At 36.6% G+C, this 21803-nt stretch overlaps 1 protein-coding gene across 1 annotated transcript; it reads right to left on the bottom strand.

Annotated features, from left to right (window-relative positions):
* Window positions 1–12865: 12865 nt before the first annotated feature.
* Window positions 12866–14218, bottom strand: LOC145824242 (uncharacterized). The gene has a single exon (XM_082923866.1). It carries the CDS (start codon window positions 14216–14218, stop codon window positions 12866–12868), a length of 1353 nt encoding a protein of 450 aa, XP_082779992.1.
* Window positions 14219–21803: the final 7585 nt, after the last annotated feature.

Here is a 21803-nt window from a genome sequence, read left to right as displayed (position 1 = left end):
TGTAGATATGAGAAAATTGCATGTTACCATAGATCATAGGTGTCACGTTACGTTACGTTTATATAGATATTATCTATAGTAACATTCAATTTTCTATATATGGTTTTACTATTATTTATGATATTAACAATTAATATTGAGGGTAAATGTGTCAACAAACTTTCCATAGAACTTATAAGAACATAAGTTTTTTAGTAGAACTATGTGTAGCATAAGTCTCCCTAATAGGACTTATAAATAATTTTTCTTTAAAATTTTGATCCTCAAGATCAATTCTGTCCTTATAATTCTTGAAGAACCAACTTATGTTTAACATATTATAATTTGAGATATTTTAGGAAGATAGTTAAAAGTTAATTTTTTAATTTTTTTAACATTTTTTTTTATAAAAAAAATAAATTAAAAATTAAGAAGAGAATTTTAACCCATTTCTTAAAGTACGCCTTTATAATCTCGTCAATTTCCTTTGTTTTATGACAATTAATATGAAAAGCCTTTTTAGCTATTTATAGTATGGTCAGTGTGACATGGGCCGTATGATCCTTTTGTGCCACTTTTTAAAATGGGCATATGACATAAGGCCCACAACTGTTCACATGGCCTAGACGGGTGATTCTCTTTGTACTCAAATGGTAACTCAATATACTCAACTAAACTTTTGAAATTTTAATTTCTATTATATCATAATATAAATTTATTAATATGGATAATATATATTAAATTTTAAAATAAAATATTATATTTTTCCTCATAGTATATTCTAATTATTTATATGTATTCAATTGAAAAAGTTTTAGAATTTATGGAAGAACTGGGTTTAAAGTAACGAAATTTCAAAACTTTGACGAACAGGTAAGTTCTTTTTCCTTTGGCTAAAATTCCAGTCAATGTCTTGTTTAATCTACAAAACATTACACCATATAAGATCTGTTCTTGTTAGAGTTTCTTCACCAATCTACCACAATTTTTATTTCACTCGAATCTATCCCTTTTCAACATCATCATCATTTGAAACTACTCTAAATCAACACTCATTCAATCCCAATGACGTACTTCATAAAGATTTAAATAAATTAATTAAGAGAAGAAAATGCATTTGATCGCCTCCAGAGCTACAACAAACAATTGACGCAGAGCGTTTTCTTAGAGAAAAAATAGAGAAAAAAACATGTTTACCACGATTGGGTTTCGTATGTATTATAGAAAGAGAATTAGAAAATAAAAAGGTAAACCAATGAGAAACAATCTTTACAATAAATCTTATATCTTAAACCTACAAAAAATTGATTCAATCCGAAGAGGAAATAGTATCAGCGGTTAAAAGCTATGCGAGGCTTCTTTTGTTGATCTTCAAGCTTGTGTGGTACCTAATGTTGATTTTTTTATTATTTAGGTGTACCGCAAATTATGATTTTTTATTGAAGGTAATTTGTGGAAAAAAACATAAAAATTATAATCTTAAATAATTTAATAAAGAGTAATGAGAAATTAGGCGTACTGAATAATTTTTTTGGTGCAAATAGAATTCCCGACCTAGACTGTTAAAGACATGAGCCAACCAACCATGAGTGTTATTTATTTATTTTATTTTTATTATTAGAGTTAATTTCACCTACTTCCCATGACGTGAAAATGGCAGAAGGTTTCAAAAATTTTGCAATGACTTCTATTTATTTCACTTTCTATTAACCACATCGACAAAGTGAGGGCAAAAGAGTTAATTTAACAATTTTAAAATAAAACTTAAATATTAAATATCCACACCTTATATATACTAGTGGGTGGCACACACGATGTGTGTGCAATTTAAATAAGTAGGAATAAAAAACAATAATAATGAAATTAATATTATAATGTGTACTTAGCTTAAGTGGTATGAGTTCTCGTACTTAAACCCATGGTCATGGGTTCAAGCCTTGCCCATCTCTTTGTTTAAGTTTTTTTTAAAAAATAAAAAATACTGCCACATGGCATGAAGAGAGTAAAGCTTCAAGACACCAAAGTTCCTGTTCACTTTATAATAGTATAGATGTATATATATATTTTTTTCTAGTAGTCTATCTATTTACTCTTTTCTCTTTTTTTCTCTTGTTTCTTGCTTTACACAAATTTCTTCGTATGTTAAGAACTAAAAACATTTGAATCCACAATTCTTATTCTTTCACTTCTGTCAATGCCATTTCTATGTTTAGTACGATCTAATAACCGAGCATTACCATCTTTCTACCATGAGCACACTTTTTTCCATTATTGTGTTTTTCTTCTTTCTCTTTCTCTTCATCCTCATCATCCTCCTCCTCCTCCTCCTCCTCTTCCGTTTCTTCTTCATCCTCATCTTTATCTGTCTTAATCGGTTGATACATTTTAATTGGTGGTGATGCAAGAGGCATTGAATGCGCAATTTCAAATTCTAGTGATACAGGAGAAGCAGAAGGCTTAGCATCAACTAGTTGGTTCGTTACAATTGGAGATACAAGTGGAGTTGGGGATTCAGTTTCAAGTATTGGTGATACAGGTGGATCTGAGAGCCTAGCCTCAGCCAACTGGTGTGTTGTAACTGGCAATGTAGGTGAACTTGATGGTTCAAGCGAACCTAAAGGCTCAGTCTTGATTTGTTCATCTATTGTAAATGGTGATGCAGGTGGAGATACAAGTGGAGTTGGGGATTCAGTTTCAAGTATTGGTGATACAGGTGGATCTGAGAGCCTAGCCTCAGCCAACTGGTGTATTGTAACTGGCAATGTAGGTGAACTTGATGGTTCAAGCGAACCTAAAGGCTCAGTCTTGATTTGTTCATCTATTGTAAATGGTGATGCATGTGGAGATACAAGTGGAGTTGGGGATTCAGTTTCAAGTATTGGTGATACAGGTGGATCTGAGAGCCTAGCCTCAGCCAACTGGTGTGTTGTAACTGGCAATGTAGGTGAACTTGATGGTTCAAGCGAACCTAAAGGCTCAGTCTTGATTTGTTCATCTATTGTAAATGGTGATGCAGGTGGAGATACACGTGGAGTTGGGGATTCAGTTTCAAGTATTGGTGATACAGGTGGATCTGAGAGCCTAGCCTCAGCCAACTGGTGTGTTGTAACTGGCAATGTAGGTGAACTTGATGGTTCAAGCGAACCTAAAGGCTCAGTCTTGATTTGTTCATCTATTGTAAATGGTGATGCAGGTGGATCTGAGGGATTCATCTTAACTAGTGGTTCCTTTGTAGCTACTGTGATAGTTGGCTCTTGAGTAGTAAATGCTACAATAAGCATTACCCCATAGAAGAAGAACGCATTCATCATGCTTCCAAATTTGTAATACTTGGATGCCATGCCTTAATGGCCTTTATCTTATGGCCAGGGAAGGTAAAGAGTTTTTTTGTAATTGCTCTAATGGGAACAAGAGGTGAACTTCTTATGGTGAGTGAAAATGGAGGGCACTTTTCTTCTTCTTGTTTTTCAAGGATTACCAAATATGTAAGCAAAGAAAAACTATGACAATGGGGTGTTTTAAATGTAGAGTAATGGTCCTTGCGTTTCTTTTGGAAAATCATTTAGCCTGTGTTTGGCAAGGGCTTTTTCAGGCTTTTTTGGCTATTTTAGCCACAAAAAACAAAATAGGCTATTTTAGCCATAACAAACAAAACATCACATCCAACCTATAATCATTACATTCTTCTCTCACAAAAAAAGTCAAAAAAGTCAAAAAGCCCTTCCCAAACCAAGCTTTTTAGCCCAGGCTAAAATAGCCAAAAAAGCCAAAAAGCTAAAAAGCCAACCCACTTCTTAATCTCTTTCTTTATTATATATAAAGTTATAAATGTGAAATCTAAAAAACCAAAATAATAATGAATGAACTAAAGCCGAAAAGCAAAAGTTTTTTCCTCGGTTTTTTTGTTTTCTAGTCGTGAATTTGCAGTGCAAATCTTCATAGTGAGTTAAGAATTGCGACATGACCAATATAACAAATATATATCTACAAAACCTTTTTTAAATGACAAAAATTACTTCCTCTCACTAGCTCGTGCAAGATTCTAATTGTCAAAGGTGAATGAATTTCCAATAAAAAGAGGCAAATTATATTCATGCTCTTTACGATTTGTTTCTTGTATTGTATCAATTTAGTTTCCACTACAAGAAATTAAGGTTATAAAAATCAAAATTTAGAGATAAAATTATTTTTTAGGGACCAAATATTTTTATTGTGAAAATTGTCATTATTATATTTTTAGCAACGAAAATTAGACATTAGTGATGAATTATTATCCTTTTAGGACCAAATTTTTTGTCTAAAAAAAAATCATTTTGAGACTAAATTATTTTGTCCCTAAAAAACTATTTATTAGTGACATTTTCAAAATTTTGTCGCTAAAAACTTTATTTTTTACTTTTCGAGACGACAAACATTTGGTCTTTAAAACTCTTATATGTTGTATTGTTCATAATTTCACTTTTATCAATTTCCCCTTTTAATTCGCACTTTGTATCAATTTAGTCCTATTAATAACATGAGTTAAAAAATTAGATAAGACAAAATAGTTTATTCAAAAGAGAATGGACCTTGCTAATAGTTCCCACCGAATTTCTTTAGACCTACACTTCTTTAGATCTGCACCTAGCTAAATCAATTCCTAAGTCAACTTCTTTGAACCCCCAACTTAATTTCAACTATACCCCTTGTTCTGTGGACCCTTACCTCCCACCAATACTTTATTTGGAAGCCCTACTTGTGATAATCTTGTCCCTTATTATGTTAATTGGTTCTTAATATAAATGTGATTACGTGTTTTAATATGATTTCATATGTCATTAGGTGAAAATATGTGGTTTTGAATTTCTATCTGTTCATCGTAGGAATATTTGTTTAATTGTCTACTTGAGAAATTAAATTGAAGGCCTTATTGGCCACAGAACCCGGAATTGATTGCGCCATTGTGATTGACATAATTTTTAGAGCCTACGGTGAAATTTAATTGAAAACTGATTCGGATCAAATTAAATTGATTTAATTAGTGACTTAGTGCTTTATTATTTGATATTAAAATAATATAACAAGAGAGGCTTTTAATATGGGCACTACACACCCAATTTCTCTCCTTTAAGCTTTACTTGGCTAATCATAAACACTAAGAAAAGGAGAGGGTCGGCTAGAGGGAGAGAGGGTGAAGGAAAATTGAAGTTTTGGCCTCAAAGCTTGGTGATCTTGAAGGCACACTCAAGAATTTACCATAGATTGTAAGGATTAAGCTCCTAGGTGAGTAATTATCCCTTGATTCATAAGTTTGGACTTGTGATTTTGTGTATTCAAGCTAGTTGGGTAATCAAGAGTGAGAATTGACATAATTTGAGTTGTATGTGTTGAATTTAAAGTCAATAGATGCATGCATGTAGGAAATTACTATGAATTTTCATATTTGAACACAATGTGTATAATCTATGTTGAATCTTGTTTGAAATCCATGTATTTGATCATCTCTTCACCAATTAAGTTGATATGAATGAATATTTCTCACATGCAAGAGTAGATCATGGAGGTATGAGCTTTGCATATTTGAATTTGATGTATTGGTGATGAGTTTGGGTTAATTTGGGGCATGCATATATGTAATTCAAGAAATGGAGCTTCATTGTGTTATGATTTGGTGTTGGTATCATGTGGGTACACGTATGTGTGAAATTGGAGCCATAATATGCAAGAAATGTGGTTGAAATGTCGAAATTGAACTCAAGAAACCATTCTGGAAAACCCAGAATTTATGATGTCCGCTCGAGCGGGGGAACCGACGCTCGAGCGGGGAATTCATGCTCCTAGTATTTTTTTGCAGGCATTGGTCCGCTCGAGCGGGGAAGTCCATGCTCGAGCGAGGAGCTATGTGGACAGACCTTCTGCTCGAGCGCCCGAGTTCACGCTCGAGCGTGAATTTGATGCAACCAGCACTTTTGCAGACCAATTGGGTCCGCTCGAGCGGGGAAGTCCGCGATCGAGCAGGGACTATGTTTTCTGAAATTTTGTTTATGCGTCTGTGTTTCGTTTTCCATTCTCCTTCACTTCTAAATACTCTTAAGCATGCATTGAGCATTGTAATTGAGTTAAAGAGATAAGAATAAAGCCTAAAAAGGAAAATGTGAATTTAAGAACGGATTGAATTGTTGGTGATCCTTTTGTGTTCATGGACTGTGTAGGGTTGAGCTCCAAGGCAAACCAACCAACCGATCACTGTGAGTAATATTGATATTTAGAAGCTTGTCATTTGTCCAATTGCTTATTTTCTTATAAGCCTTATGCCTTATGATTTGCTAGTTTGAATTGTGGACAAATGTCTGATAAAAATGAATGGGCCAGAGGCCGTTTTGACAAGAAAGAATGGATGGGCCAAATGCCGTTTTGACATGAATGGAAGGGCCAAAGGCCGTTTTGATATGAATAGATAGGCCAAAGACCGTTTTGACATGAATAGATGGGCCAAAGGCCGTTTTGACATAAATGAGTGGGCTAGAGGCCGTTTTGACATAAATGAGTAGGCCAGAGGCCATTTTGACAGGAATGAAAGATAAATGGGCCAAAGGCCAGTATGTTTGAAACCACAGTCACTTGACTTAAATTGCGTATATAAATGTTAAATAAAAATGTGAATTGGGCCCAAGGCCGTTCGGAGTATGTTGTTCTACATATCGTTTGTATTTTCTTATTTGATATTATTCACTGGGCTATCGCTCACGCTCATTCATGTGTTTGTAGGTGAGCCAAGAGAGGTCCAGACCTAGCCCCAGTGAAGTCTGTGTGGAACAACCGAGTTTTGGAGAGTCGGCCCTAATGTCTCACGCGCAAGACTCGTCTTCGCCTTTCTGCTATGCTATGTTATTTTTGTCATGTTGGTGAGGACTTTGCATATGTCTGTATATAGTTTTCATGGGTTGACTTAGTTTTTGGATGATCCTGTTTGTACAGAACTTATGCTACTGTATTTCTGTTGTGAGTTATTAATGTATATATGTTTGGTTGTTTGGATGTGCCATGTAAGCACAGCTCTATGGACAAAGTTTTGAACTGCTTCCGTTTGGCCTCTATTAACTCTGTTAAAATACATTTGTTTTGGATTGAGGCCGTAGGTAATCTCATGATTACTGGCCGGTTATGTCCTTAAGTCACGGGAGCAGGTTCGGGTCATGACACTACTACTCTCCTTCGATAGCCCTCAAGCCTTTAATACATGCCTTCTACACCCATTCGCAACCCCTCCACCTTTGCTAGCCTATCCTCTACCAGGAGTGGGGTGAGAAGGGCACTAGGTTAGTTATGTGGATGGAGACAATGGAAATTAGGTAAGATTGTGGAAAAAGAAATCTAGATAAAGGAAAGGAGAGTGAGAATCGTCGGAGTGGAGTTGAAAAGGTTGAAAGATCGCTAGAGTGGGGTGAGGAAGGAATAGGAGTCTAGTTATGAGCTAGAGAAGGGTGTGAAGAGTTGATTAGGCTGAGAGGTGCAAACGAAAGTGTTGAAATGGTTAAAAGAGATATGAGAATTGTGTATTTATATTATATTGAATGAATTGAATATAATATGAGAGCCTGTATTTATAGGTTGTCTACAAACCTAGATAAGTATAGAAAGAGATAGAGACAGAAAGAGATAGAGATACAAGGAGATAGAGATAGAGGGAGAGAGAAAGATAAAGATAAACTATATCTACAATATAAGGAGATAAATATAAATCTACATCTAATATATACATTAACAGCCCCCCTCAAACTCAAGGTGGGTAGGCATCAACTAACTTGAGTTTGGAAACTAGATCACTGTGACGCCTCAAATTTTTTTTTGAAACGTCATAAGATTTAAATAACGATAACTAGCTAAATAAAGTTTTAACTACTAATTAGGAACTTTTAAGTTCTTACATAGTCAAAGTCCAACAACAAAATAAAACTACAAATTCACACCCAACGTCACAACATAGTTAAATCCTAATACAAGGGATAACAAGATTTTATTTCGATAAAATCTTGACTCTAAGTCAGCTAAGGTTCGATATTGGCAGTAGCTCCAATTTCAGCCTCAGTCCCTTCTTCAACATAATCTGGCATTAAACGCCAGGGCAACAAAATATATGCCATGAGTTTTGCAACACAACAAGAAAACGTAACCAACCTACCATTCTTTTTAAGAGAAAAATAATATTCTAAACATGAGATAACAATATAATTATACACAGAAATTACAACTATTAGAATAATTTCAGTAATTTTTATAAATTAGGTGACATTTGAAATCTCACCAAAGAGATTTAACTTACCAACCACTAAGCATGGCAACGGTTAATTTGAAACCCTCCCTTGGTCAAATATTTAAGTGTTACCAACTGTAACTACCAGGGATGCCCACATCCGGAGTTATATACCCAAGTAGTGGCATCCGTGGTCTGCCCCAAGGAAACGGTCTGCCAGGGGTAAGTAACCTCCCTGTGTGCCACCTGCACATCCACCCTTATTCAAAAACCGAATACCGAAAAGGGGTCAAATAAGTCCCGTGCCATCTTAGAGTTTCGCAACACAATTTATGTGAGAATTCTCAAAATCAGGGCTCACCCTGAACAACTGGTGTTAACCGTCAACTCTTAATTCCGTACAGTCTTTAAACCAAGACTTACCCCGAACAACTGGTATTAACCGTCAATTGTTAACTTTGTATATGCCAGTAATCATTTCAGTTAATTTTGATATTAATCAAAAATAATTCTAAATTTTTAACCACAAGTAATGTTATACCAACTCATTAAAATTCCCAATCATAAAATATTGCATGTGTCACACAATACTAAATAAAAGTACAGAATTTAAATAAACAATTTATTTAAACTATGGTATGAAATAATAACTTAGATACAAGAATTAAACCATAAATACACACATGCACAAATTTTTGATTTACAAAATTAGACTAGCATAATATTAAAGTGTTGATTTTATCCTGTCTAGAAATATTTTCAGAGTATATATCTTGCAAATAAAATTATAAATACATTACTTATACAACTCTAAAATTCATATCAATTTACAGGATACTCAATAAACATGTTATGGTTATTGTTTAGAAAGAATTTTCCAAAAATAACTTATAAATAATTCTAAACAAATTCCAAGGGTGTTTATGACACAGATTTGTCATATTTCCTTACATTAATTCCATGCTTAAATTTATAGATCAAACCCATAATCTAAAAATTTATCATGAAACTAGACTTCTCAAATTTCATCTTTTAGTTAGAAATTACCAGATTTGGCTTAGTATAGAATTTTAAATAAAATTTCAAATACATGGTAAAATCTGTCTCACAGTTTCAGATTTAGTTAGAAATTTGTATAAATTCGTAGAAAGTTCAAAAATTATTTCCAAAACTTTCTGGATAAACGAGACATCATTATCAACAACTTTGTACAAGAAATCATCTCAAAATTCTAAGTATAAAATTATCTAAAAATTCGGGTAACATGCTGGCAGATTCAAAACAGATTATTCTCAACACAGTTCAGATTTAGTTAAAAATTTGTATAAATTCGTAGAAAGCTCAAAAATTGTTTCAAAACATTTCTAGATAAACTAGACATCATTATCAACAACTTTGTAGAAGAAATCATCTAAAAATTCTGAGTATAAAATTATCTAAAAATTCGGATAACATGCTGGCAGATTAAAAACATATTATTGTCAACACAGTTTCAGATTTAGTTAAAAATTTGTATAAATTCGTAGAAAGCTCAAAAATTGTTTCCAAAAATTTCTAGATAAACTAGACATCATTATCAACAACTTTGTAGAAGAAATCATCTCGAAATTCTGAGTATAAAATTGTCTAAAAATTCGAGCAACATGCTGGCAGATTCAACATAGATTATCTTCAACACAATCTAGACAATGTATCATATGTACACAATCTGAAAATTTCAATTATGTAAAAAAAATGAGAGGATTGAGAGAATTTTCTTACCTAATAGTAGGATTCAAATGGTTGATAAAATGGTAGAAAATTTTTGCTTCCTTAACCTTCCTCTCTTCTTCTCCTTCTACCGTTAGCTGAGATTTTTTTTTTTTTTTTTTCTAATTTTCCCTCACTTGTACGAAAGAGCAGACCAAGCCTCTCTTTGCATGAGATTTTGCTCAGCCATTCATGGTGTATATATACTGAGCTCCCCCACTCTCTCTCTCTCTCTTTTTTTTTCTCTTTCTCATTATACTCCCCACTACACTTCTCCTTAACCCAAGAATGATAATGGGATGGAAGTTACCAAGCTTACATGCAAGCTTGCATGTGGCATATATTGCCACCGAATCAGATTCCTCCCTTTTTTTTTTAACTAATAAATTATAACAATAGTTATTAAACATCCACAACATTTTTATTCTTAATAAGGTCTTTGTTAGTGATTGAATTGAGTCAATTTAAAACTAGCTTTTACACTAATATACAATTCAGATAGACTGTAGACAAAATTAATTAATTAATTTATTTATTTATTTTCTTTCAAGAATAATTTAAATATGGGTTTTCACAATCTACCCTCGTAAAAAAAAATTTCGTCCTCGAAATTAATTCGTACCTTTAGACTCGAAAAGTTGAGGGTAATTGACACGTATCATATCTTCTCGCTCCCACGTTGACTCTTCCGTCCCACGATGTCTCCAGAGAACTCGAACCAATGGTATAGTTTTGCCTCGTAATTTCTTCTCGCGACGATCTAAAATCTTGACAGACTTTTCTTCAAATGTCACGTCTTCATCAAGATTAATTTCCTCCCAATTGATGATGTGAGAAGGGTGTGGCTCGTATTTCTGTAGCATAGAGACGTGGAAAACATTATGTACTCCAGCCAGTTGAGGCGGTAGAGCCAAACGGTACGCCACTTCTCCTATTTTGTCCAAAATTTCGAAAGGCCCTATGAAGCGAGGTGACAACTTTCCCTTCTTTCCGAAACGAACAACTCCTCGGCGAGGCTGTATATTCTGAAACACATGATCTCCAACTTTAAATGCTAAAGGTCTTCTCCTTTGATCTGCATAGCTTTTCTGCCTACTCTGAGCGGTCTCATGCCTTTGCCTAATTAGTTTCACCTTCTCGGTAGTTTCTTGAACTAACTCTGGCCCTAAAAGAGGTGCTTCTCCGACTTCTGTCCAATATATTGGTGATCGGCAAGGCCGTCCGTACAAAGCTTCATACGGTGCCATACCAATACTGTCACTTAAGATCCTGGTACATCTTATTTCCTCCCGGATGAACCGCAAAAATCGAATGGTGAAATTCTTTAAGTACTTCCTCTCTTAATTGTTCGATGTTTGGCACAAAAATTCTACCTAAATACCTTAAACTACCATCTTGATGGAGTGTCCAATCCGGTGAAGATTCCTCGGTCACTAATTGGGCCTTGATGAAGTCGGTCTCCTGATCAAATCTTTGGGCTTCCAACACTTTGGTAAGAAGTTGGGGTGTTGTAACTATTGTAAACAACCTACCCTTCCCATTCTGAGTCTCTGGTTGTAACTTAAACCCATTCATAGTGCTTACCATTTCCCATTCTTTAATTGATATGTTGGCTACAATCTCCCTTTTCTTTCGACTTAGTGCATCTGCTACAACATTAGCCTTTCCGGGATGATAAGACAAGGTAAATTGGTAATCTTCAAGGTACTCCATCCAGCGTCTCTACCTCATGTTCAAATCTCTTTGTGTGAACAAGTACTTCAAGCTTTTGTGATCAGTAAATATCTCAAATTTTTCGCCATAAAGGTAATGTCGCCAAGTCTTAAGTGCATAGACCACAGCTGCCAACTCCAGATCGTTAGTAGAATAATTTTTCTCATGATTCTTCAATTGTCTTGATCTGTAAGCCACTACCTTCCCGTTTTGCATTAACACACTACCTAACCCTTCTTTAGAGGCATCACAGTAAACAGTGTACCCAACGTCGCGTTCGGGTATGATTAATATGGGAGCGCTTGTCAGTCTCTTCTTGAGTTCTTGAAATGACTGCTCACACGCTTCGTTCCATTCAAACTTTACTCCTTTTTGCGTTAGGCGTGTCATCGGCTTGGCTAATTTGGAGAAATCCTGAATGAATCTCCTATAATAACCTGCTAATCCCAAGAAACTACGAATCTCAAACGTATTCTTAGGTTGTTTCCACCCCATTACTGCTTCTACTTTAGCAGGATCCACTGATATCCCTGATTCAGACACAACATGACCTAAGAGCTTTACTTCCTTCAACCAAAATTCACATTTGCTAGCTTTAGCATACAATTGGTTTTCTCTTAGAATTTGCAAAACGGTTCTCAGATGTTGCTCGTGGTCTTCCTCCGATCGTGAGTATATCAAAATATCATCAATGAATACTACCACAAATTGGTCTAAATAGGGGGTAAAAATTTTGTTCATTAAACTCATGAATACCCCAGGAGCATTTGTCAAACCAAATGGCATTACCACAAACTCATAGTGGCCATAACGGGTTCGAAACGCAGTTTTGGGTATATCTTCTCCTCTGACACGAAGTTGGTGATATCCCGACCTAAGGTTAATTTTGGAAAAACATTTTGAACCTCTTAATTGATCGAACAAGTCATCAATTCTGGGTAAAGGATATTGATTTTTAATGGTGGCTCGATTTAGTTGTCGATAATCGATGCACAATCTTAAGGTTCCATCCTTCTTCTTCGCGAATAATGCTGGCGCTCCCTAAGGAGACATACTTGGTCTGATGAACTTTTTATTCAACAGTTCTTGCAACTGCTCCTTCAATTCTCGAAGTTCAGCTGGCGCCATACGATGTGGTGCTATTGAAATTGGCGAAGTCCCAGGTTGAAGCTCAATCATGAAATCTACGTCTCATTTTGGGGGTAATCCCGGTAATTCATCAGGGAAAACGTCAACGTACTCGCACACCACATGGGGTAATCCTGGATCCTCTCGATTTTCATCTTCCAAAATAAGGCTCGCCAACCATTCGGTTAGTTGATCATGCCCTCGCGACTTGCGACATGTTGGAGTTAGAGAATCTTGTCTATCTCCTTTAAATTGAACTTTCGTGCCGTTAAGGGAGGATGCTGTCACTGTCTTACAGTAACAATCAATAATGGCTCGATGAACTGACAACCAGTCCATTCCTAGGATGACGTCAAAATCAGACATATCCATAACTCTTAGATCACAGATCAAATGTGAACCGGAGATTTCTAGCTCGCAAGATTTACATACTAGATTTACTCGGGTTTGACCTCCTAAGGGTGAAGCGACACTCATAGCTATCTCTAACGCTTCTAGTTCTAAACCCAAACTTGTCACACATGCAGTGGATATAAAAGAATGCGAAGCTCCAGAATCAAATAATACTTTAACCCAAGAATTCATAAGGATTAACATACCTTGAATTACTGATGGGTTATCAACATCTTCTTCTTCTTGGAGAGCATACATTCTCCCTACTGCTTGTTGGTTAGTCTCTCCTGGTTTCTTCCCATTTCCAGCTCCTTGTGGTTGTGTTCTTGGTCGGTCTGCATTCCTAGAGGCTTGTGGCTGCCCCTTGTTGGTCTGAGCATTTTGAGTAGGCTTAGAACCTTGCCCAGGTTGGCATTTGTTGTATTGTTGTGCCCCTCGCTGATCCATAAAATACTCTCCACCTTGAGGACACTCACTTCGACGATGCCCCTGTTGACCACATCTGAAACATCTTTCTTTCCACTTATTTACAAAGTTTCCTCCTTGCTGGTTTCCTCGATTCTGCCTTTGTTGCTGTTGCATTCCTCCGGCATAGGGTGCTGGCACAGGATGGTTTCTGGTGTTGCGGACTGGGCCTCCTCCGCGTGGTTGGTTGTTGTTCCTTGATCGCTGATTTGGAATGCGTTCGGAATCTGCTAACTCTCGTTCCACAATTAAAGCTCGATCCACCATTTGGGCATAGGTGGAGAGTTGCACTGCGATCAATCTTCCTCTAATGTCTGTGTCCAAGCCCCATTCAAATCGCCTAACCTTATCCTCTTCATTTGCTACTATGGCTGAAGCGTACCGTGAAAGAGCTTCAAAACGGTTCGCATATTGAGCGACTGACATTTTTCCTTGTTTCAGTGGGAGGAACTCTTGAATCATTTCTTGTTTTAGCGAGTTAGGAAAATACCTTTCCATGAACAGGTCTTCGAACTGTCTCCAAGTTAATGTCTCTACTTGTCGAGTACTTTTGATCATTTCCCACCAATGATCTGCTTCTCTTCCATTTGAAATGCTGCCATGGTCACTCTATCTTGTTCATTTCGGATGTCAGAAGTATCTAGCAACTTCTTAATTTGTCTTAACCAAGCTTCAGCTTCATGGGGGTTTGATCCACCAAGGAATTTGTGGGGACGTAGCTTTTCAAATTTTGCTATCATCTCCGATTTGTTTTGATCTTGGTTTCGGGGTGGTATATTGCCTACCCTATCAACAATCGCGCGTATAATTCGAGCGACATCGCCATCAGGCACTCCATCACCATTACCGTTGTTATTATTTTTTGTTCGTCCAGCCATTCTGCATGATGGGATTTTCTTGTGATTTATTCATTTATTTATTATTATTATTATTATATTTATGTGCAAGGATAGTTAAAAAAAAAGACTTCGTTAATTAGATTAGATAAGCTACAATTAGCAAAATACAAATAAAACAAAGGAAAAGATTAAATAACATACTACGGGCAAGAGATAGCCCCTACAATCGGAGTTAACTCCTACACTCACAATTCTAAACTAGGCAATTTTTTTTTTACATGTGAGCATACAAAACAATCAGTTAGCCTAGTTTATAGTTCCCTTAAGACCCCTTAAAATAGCCAAGGAAAGTCTCTCCACACCAGGGCTTCCGGCTCCCATGGGGCTTGAAAAAGTCCCATGAATCGCCACAGCACCCTTACGAAGATAGCAGTTTCACACACACGATGCCCCAGCAGCAGCACCGGCTCCTCCCGATAGGTCCTCCAGTCTCTGAAGTCCACTGACCCATCCCTCCTCACAATTCTGCTTGGGTCGGGCATGATACACTGAAGGCTCCAAAAGTCAAAAAGGTCGCCCACCTTATCGGTGAAACCATTCGGAAAGGGCCTAATTGATATACCCAGGGAGTCTTTTGTCCTAGAATTTGGACAGGTCCGATATAGGTACCCACCCAACTCTCAGCTTTCCAAGCACAACCTCCTAGGGGATAAAGTCTGACATATACAAAAGAGCCAATCTGCAACCCGTTTCGCACATCCCAACCCTCAAACGTGGCTCCTGTATCTCCAGTGTTCTCCTCGGTATTGCCTTCCATAGACTCATCTTCAGTGTCTGACTCAATCATAATAACCTCCGGGGGGTTGTATATTGGTACAACTTCTTCAACTTCATCAGACTCAGACTCAGGCTCAAGTTCAGGATCAGGTTCAGGGTCAAGCTCAAGCTCAAATTCATAGTCTTCTATAGGCATCTCCACTTCTTCACTTGGGTCAGATTCTATGGATTCATAGTCTTCTATAGGTATCTCCACTTTTTCACTTGGGTCAGATTCTATGTCATAGTTTTCCACCGAATTTTCCTCGTTAGAGTTAATGTCTGATGACCCCGGCATCCTACAATAAAAAGGTTCTAACTTAGTTAAGTCACCGAGAATTACAAATTAACTTAAGGTTTTCTTAAAAACAAACTTCTACCCATGGCCCAAAGGTTCAAACCTAGGCTTTGATACCAAGCTGTGACGCCCCAAAATTTTTTTTGAAACGTCATAAGATTTAAATAACGATAACTAGCTAGATAAAGTTTTAACTACTAATTAGGAACTTTTAAGTTCTTACATAGTCAAAGTCCAACAACAAAATAAAACTACAAATTCACACCCAACGTCACAACATAGTTAAATCCTAATACAAGGGATAACAGGATTTTATTTCGATAAAATCTTGACTCTAAGTCAGCCAAGGTTCGATATTGGCAGCAGCTCCAATTTCAGCCTCAGTCCCTTCTTCAACATAATCTGGCATGAAACGCTAGGGCAACAAAATATATGCCATGAGTTTTGTAACACAGTAAGAAAACGTAACCAACCTACCATTCTTTTTAAGAGAAAAATAATATTCTAAACATGAGATAACAATATAATTATACACAAAAATTACAACCATTAGAATAATTTCAGTAATTTTTATAAATTAGGTGACACTCGAAATCTCACCAAAGAGATTTAACTTACTAACCACTAAGCATGGTAACGGTTAATTTGAAACCCTCCCTTGGTCAAATATTTAAGTGTTACCAACCGTAACTACCAGGGATGCCCACATCCGGAGTTATATACCCAAGTAGTGGCATCCGTGGTCTGCCCCAAGGAAACGGTCTGCCAGGGGTAAGTAACCTCCCTGTGTGCCACCTGCACATCCACCCTTATTCAAAAACCGAATACCGAAAAGGGGTCAAATAAGTCCCGTGCCATCTTAGAGTTTCGCAACACAATTTATGTGAGAATTCTCAAAACTAGGGCTCACCCTGAACAACCGATGTTAACCGTCATCTCTTAATTCCATACAGTCTTTAAACCAAGACTCACCCCGAATAACTGGTATTAACCGTCAATTGTTAACTTTGTATATGCCGTTAATCATTTCAGTTAATTTTGATATTAATCAAAAATAATTCTAAATTTTTAACCACAAGTAATGTTATACCAACTCATTAAAATTCCCAATCATAAAATATTGCATGTGTCACACAATACTAAATAAAAGTACAGAATTTAAATAAACAATTTATTTAAACTATGGTATGAAATAATAACTTAGATACAAGAATTAAACCATAAATACACACATGCACAAATTTTTGATTTACAAAATTAGACTAGCATAATATTAAAGTGTTGATTTTATCCTGTCTAGAAAAATTTTCAGAGTATATATCTTGCAAATAAAATTATAAATACATTACTTATACAACTCTAAAATTCATATCAATTTACAGGATACTCAATAAACATGTTATGGTTATTTTTTAGAAAGCATTTTCCAAAAATAACTTATAAATAATTCTAAACAAATTCCAAGGGTGTTTATGACACAGATTTGTCATATTTCCTTACATTAATTCCATGCTTAAATTTATAGATCAAACCCATAATCTAAAAATTTATCATGAAACTAGACTTCTCAAATTTCATCTTTTAGTTAGAAATGACCAGATTTGGCTTAGTATAGAATTTTAAATAAATTTTCAAATACATGGTAAAATCTGTCTCACAGTTTCAGATTTAGTTAGAAATTTGTATAAATTCGTAGAAAGTTCAAAAATTATTTCCAAAACTTTCTGGATAAACGAGACATCATTATCAACAACTTTGTACAAGAAATCATCTCAAAATTCTAAGTATAAAATTATCTAAAAATTCGGGTAACATGCTGGCAGATTCAAAACAGATTATTCTCAACACAGTTCAGATTTAGTTAAAAATTTGTATAAATTCGTAGAAAGCTCAAAAATTGTTTCAAAACATTTCTAGATAAACTAGACATCATTATCAACAACTTTGTAGAAGAAATCATCTAAAAATTCTGAGTATAAAATTATCTAAAAATTCGGATAACATGCTGGCAGATTAAAAACAGATTATTCTCAACACAGTTTCAGATTTAGTTAAAAATTTGTATAAATTCGTAGAAAGCTCAAAAATTGTTTCCAAAAATTTCTGGATAAACTAGACATCATTATCAACAACTTTGTAGAAGAAATCATCTCGAAATTCTGAGTATAAAATTGTCTAAAAATTCGAGCAACATGCTGACAGATTCAACATAGATTATCTTCAACACAATCTAGACAATGTATCATATGTACACAATCTGAAAATTTCAATTATGTAAAAAAAAATGAGAGGATTGAGAGAATTTTCTTACCTAATAGTAGGATTCAAATGGTTGATAAAATGGTAGAAAATTTTTGCTTTCTTAACCTTCCTCTCTTCTTCTCCTTCTACCGTTAGCTGAGATTTTTTTTTTTTTTTTTTTTCTAATTTTCCCTCACTTGTACGAAAGAGCAGACCAAGCCTCTCTTTGCATGGGATTTTGCTCAGCCATTCATGGTGTATATATGCTGAGCTCCCCCACTCTCTCTCTCTCTCTCTCTTTTTCTCTTTCTCATTATACTCCCCACTACACTTCTCCTTAACCCAAGAATGATAATGGGATGGAAGTTACCAAGCTTACATGCAAGCTTGCATGTGGCATATACTGCCACCGAATCAGATTCCTTTTTTTTTTTTTTTTTTTTTAACTAATAAATTATAACAATAGTTATTAAACATCCACAACATTTTTATTCTTAATAAGGTCTTTGTTAGTGATTGAATTGAGTCAATTTAAAACTAGCTTTTACACTAATATACAATTCAGATAGACTGTAGACAAAATTAATTAATTAATTAATTTATTTATTTTCTTTCAAGAATAATTTAAATATGGGTTTTCACAATCACTGAAACGACCAGGAGGATGAGCCTTGGTGAAGATGTCAGATGTCTGATTGGCAGAGATAACAAAGATAAGACGAACAGTGCCACTAATAACATGTTGTCGTATGAAGTGACAATCAATCTCAATATGCTTTGTGCGATCATGGAATACATCATTATGGGTAATCTGAATAGCACTCTGACTATCACAATAGAGGTTAACCACAGTAGAATGAGAAACCTGCATATCAGAAAGAAGTCAGCGAAGCCACACAAGCTCCTGAGTAGTAGCAGGAAGAGCACGATACCCAACCTTAGTACTAAAACGAGCAATAAGAGTTTGTTTTTTACTACACCAAGCAATGAAAGAGTCACCCAAGAAGAAGTAGAATCTTGTAGTAGAACGGCGATCAGTAAAATCCCCTGCCCAATCAGTATCAGAAAATGCATGTAACTGCAGGAAAGAGTGAGCGGAGTAGTGAAGACCATGAAACATAGTGCCTCTGAGATATCGTAAAATGCGAACTAGAGCATCATAGTGCGGAGAGCGAGGAGCGGCCATGAACTGACTAACAATGTGAACAACATAAGCAATGTCTGGACGAGTAACCATGAGATAAACAAGACTGCCAACTAGTTGACGATATAAAGTAGCATCAGACAACAAGTGACCATCAAGAGTTATAAGACGAGTCTGAGGATTAACGGGAGTAGAGGCAGTCTTGCAATCAGTAAGACCAACACGAGTCAAGAGATTAGAAGTATACTTGGCTTGGGAGAGAAAGTAACCAGACAGATCATGAGAGATTTCCAAGCCGAGAAAATAGTTGAGAAGACCCAAATCCTTTATCTCAAACTGACGGCTGAGAAATTGTTTGAGACTAGAGATACCCACTGTGTCATCCCCAGTGATGATCATATCATTCACATAGAGAAGAAGAAGAATAGTACCACGCTCTGTCTTACGAATAAAAAGGGCAAAATCATAGGCACTGGAGGAGAATCCAAAACCACGAATGGTGGAGCTAAACTTGGCGAACCATGCACGAGGAGCTTGTTTCAAACCATACAAAGAATGTGAAGTTTACAAACTTTGGAGGGTGGCGCAGAGGAACCATGTGGAGGTTGCATATAAACTTCCGCAGTGAGATCGCCATTGAGAAATGCATTCGTCACATCCATCTGACAAATTTTTCAATGGCGAGCAACAACAACGGCAAGTAAGCTACGGACAGAAGTCAAACGGACAACAGGAGCAAAGATTTCTTCATAGTCAATCCCATATTCTTGAGTAAACCCCCGGGCAACAAGACGTGCTTTGTAACGCTCAATAGAACCATCAGAATTAGTCTTGAGCTTGTAAACCCATTTGCAACTGACAATACTTTTGCCAAGAAGAAGATTAACCACATCCCAATTATAAGTTTTATCAAAAGCCTATAGTTCATCAGTCATAGCTTGCTTCCAAAGAGGGTTAAAAAAAGTCTCTTGATAGGAAGTAGGTTCATGAGAGAAAAATGCAGTAGAACCAACAATGAAATCACGAAAAAGGACAAAAGGTTGTGTTACCCGAGTAGAATGATGAAGAGGTACCTCAGAAGCAGAGCCAGGAGGTAGAGCAGGAGCCTTAGGATGGGCCGAAAGCAACATGACAGGACTAGGAGTAGGACTAGGAGTAGGATCAATGAGTAGAACATTAGTAGGACTAGGAGACGGAGCAGGATCCTCAGGATGGGCTGGAGGCAGCAGGGCAGAAGTAGTGTCTGTATCAAGCTCATCAAACAATAGAGGGGGATCTGTGAAGAATGTAGTGAGAGGAGCGGACAGATGAAACTTAGATATAGAAGAGAACATCTTGTCTTCCCAAAATACCACATGACGAGAGACACGAAGACGTTGATGTCACGACCCAAACCCGCTCCTATGGGTTTAGCACCGTAACCGGCCAGTAATCCGTGATTACCGAAGGCCTGCTTAACAGTAAATGCAGTAATACAGAGTACAGGGAGCTGGCGGAAGCCAAAACAGTAATAAAAGATGTCCAATGAGCTGTGACAGTCTGTATACAAAAAGACTTTTTCGAACATATTCACATTCATAAGCAAAATATATATACACCATATGTACAATATCCAGGTTAGGGACCAAATCCCAAATTAGCACAGTACAGTACAAGTCTTAAACAGTATTACAAAACAGAGACGGAATGATGAAACTGAGACACCCTAAATCAGCCTTGGCTTAAAACGACTTGGAACCTTGCAGTGCGGCACAACGGTTGGCTTGACAAAATGAGAGCTAATCCGACGCCCCTAGCTCCGGTCCGGTGCCTGGACACCTACATATAAATATAAACAGTAAGCTAAAGCCCAGTGAATAACAGTTGTGTAAAGAGGTTAAGAATAAATGTCTTTTCAGTAATTAAACAGTCGTATCAGTCATTTAGAAATCATAGCAGTCATATGTGGTACATCCAATAGCAAAACAGTACAGTAGGTCTTAACAGATCGAACAGTCAGTTGATGGCCATCATAATAGTAAACAGTAGCGGTTCCAAACATGGGAACCGACAGAGATCTCTGTAATAGTAGCAGTAACAGTACAGTAATAGTAGATTGCTATGGATGCCACAAATTCAGTTTACAAATAGGACAAACATTCATTCAGTAAGAAATATCATTTCAGAAAGCAGTACAGTAGATCATTCAGAAAATATTCATGATTGAACATATCTTTACAACATTGTTACTCACAGAGCACTGGACTATAGGCAGCTAATGAGCGTCCTCGGATGTCAACCCTACACAGTTACAGAACGAACACACATTAAGTTACACACTTGGGAATCAACAACTTAGTCCCTAACTTGACTCGGTGTGGTTCTACATCAATAACCTCATTAAGATGCCTTAAACTAGGCCTAGGAATGCTTAGGATGAAATGAGGATGCAAAGATGTACTTTAAAACACTTTTCAAAATTTGCTGAAGCAGGGGTCCACGCTCGAGCGGACATGTAGACAAAGGAGCTCCGCTCGAGCGTGACTTTCCCCGCTCGAGCGGACTGCAAACTCATGCAAAAGTACTGGATGCATGCAATTCACGCTCGATGGGCGCTCGACCTCCGCTCGAGCGTGAGACATAAGTCCTCGCTCGAGCGTGCATTCCCTCGCTCGAGCGGACTGTAAACACATGAAAGGTACTGGATACACGCATTTCACGCTCGAACGTTACTTTCCCCGCTCGAGCGGGATGCATGTACTTAGAGTGTACGCTCGAGCGTGGGTCCAAAATCTGGAATTTCCAGATTGAACCTCCAAGCTCAAA

The sequence above is a fragment of the Camellia sinensis genome, chromosome 4 (assembly GCF_055761805.1).
Source record: "Camellia sinensis isolate YWXY chromosome 4, ASM5576180v1, whole genome shotgun sequence".
Taxonomy (NCBI): domain Eukaryota; kingdom Viridiplantae; phylum Streptophyta; class Magnoliopsida; order Ericales; family Theaceae; genus Camellia; species Camellia sinensis.
The sequence above is the reverse complement of the archived record's forward strand: the minus strand, read 5'-3'. Positions and strand labels throughout refer to the sequence as shown.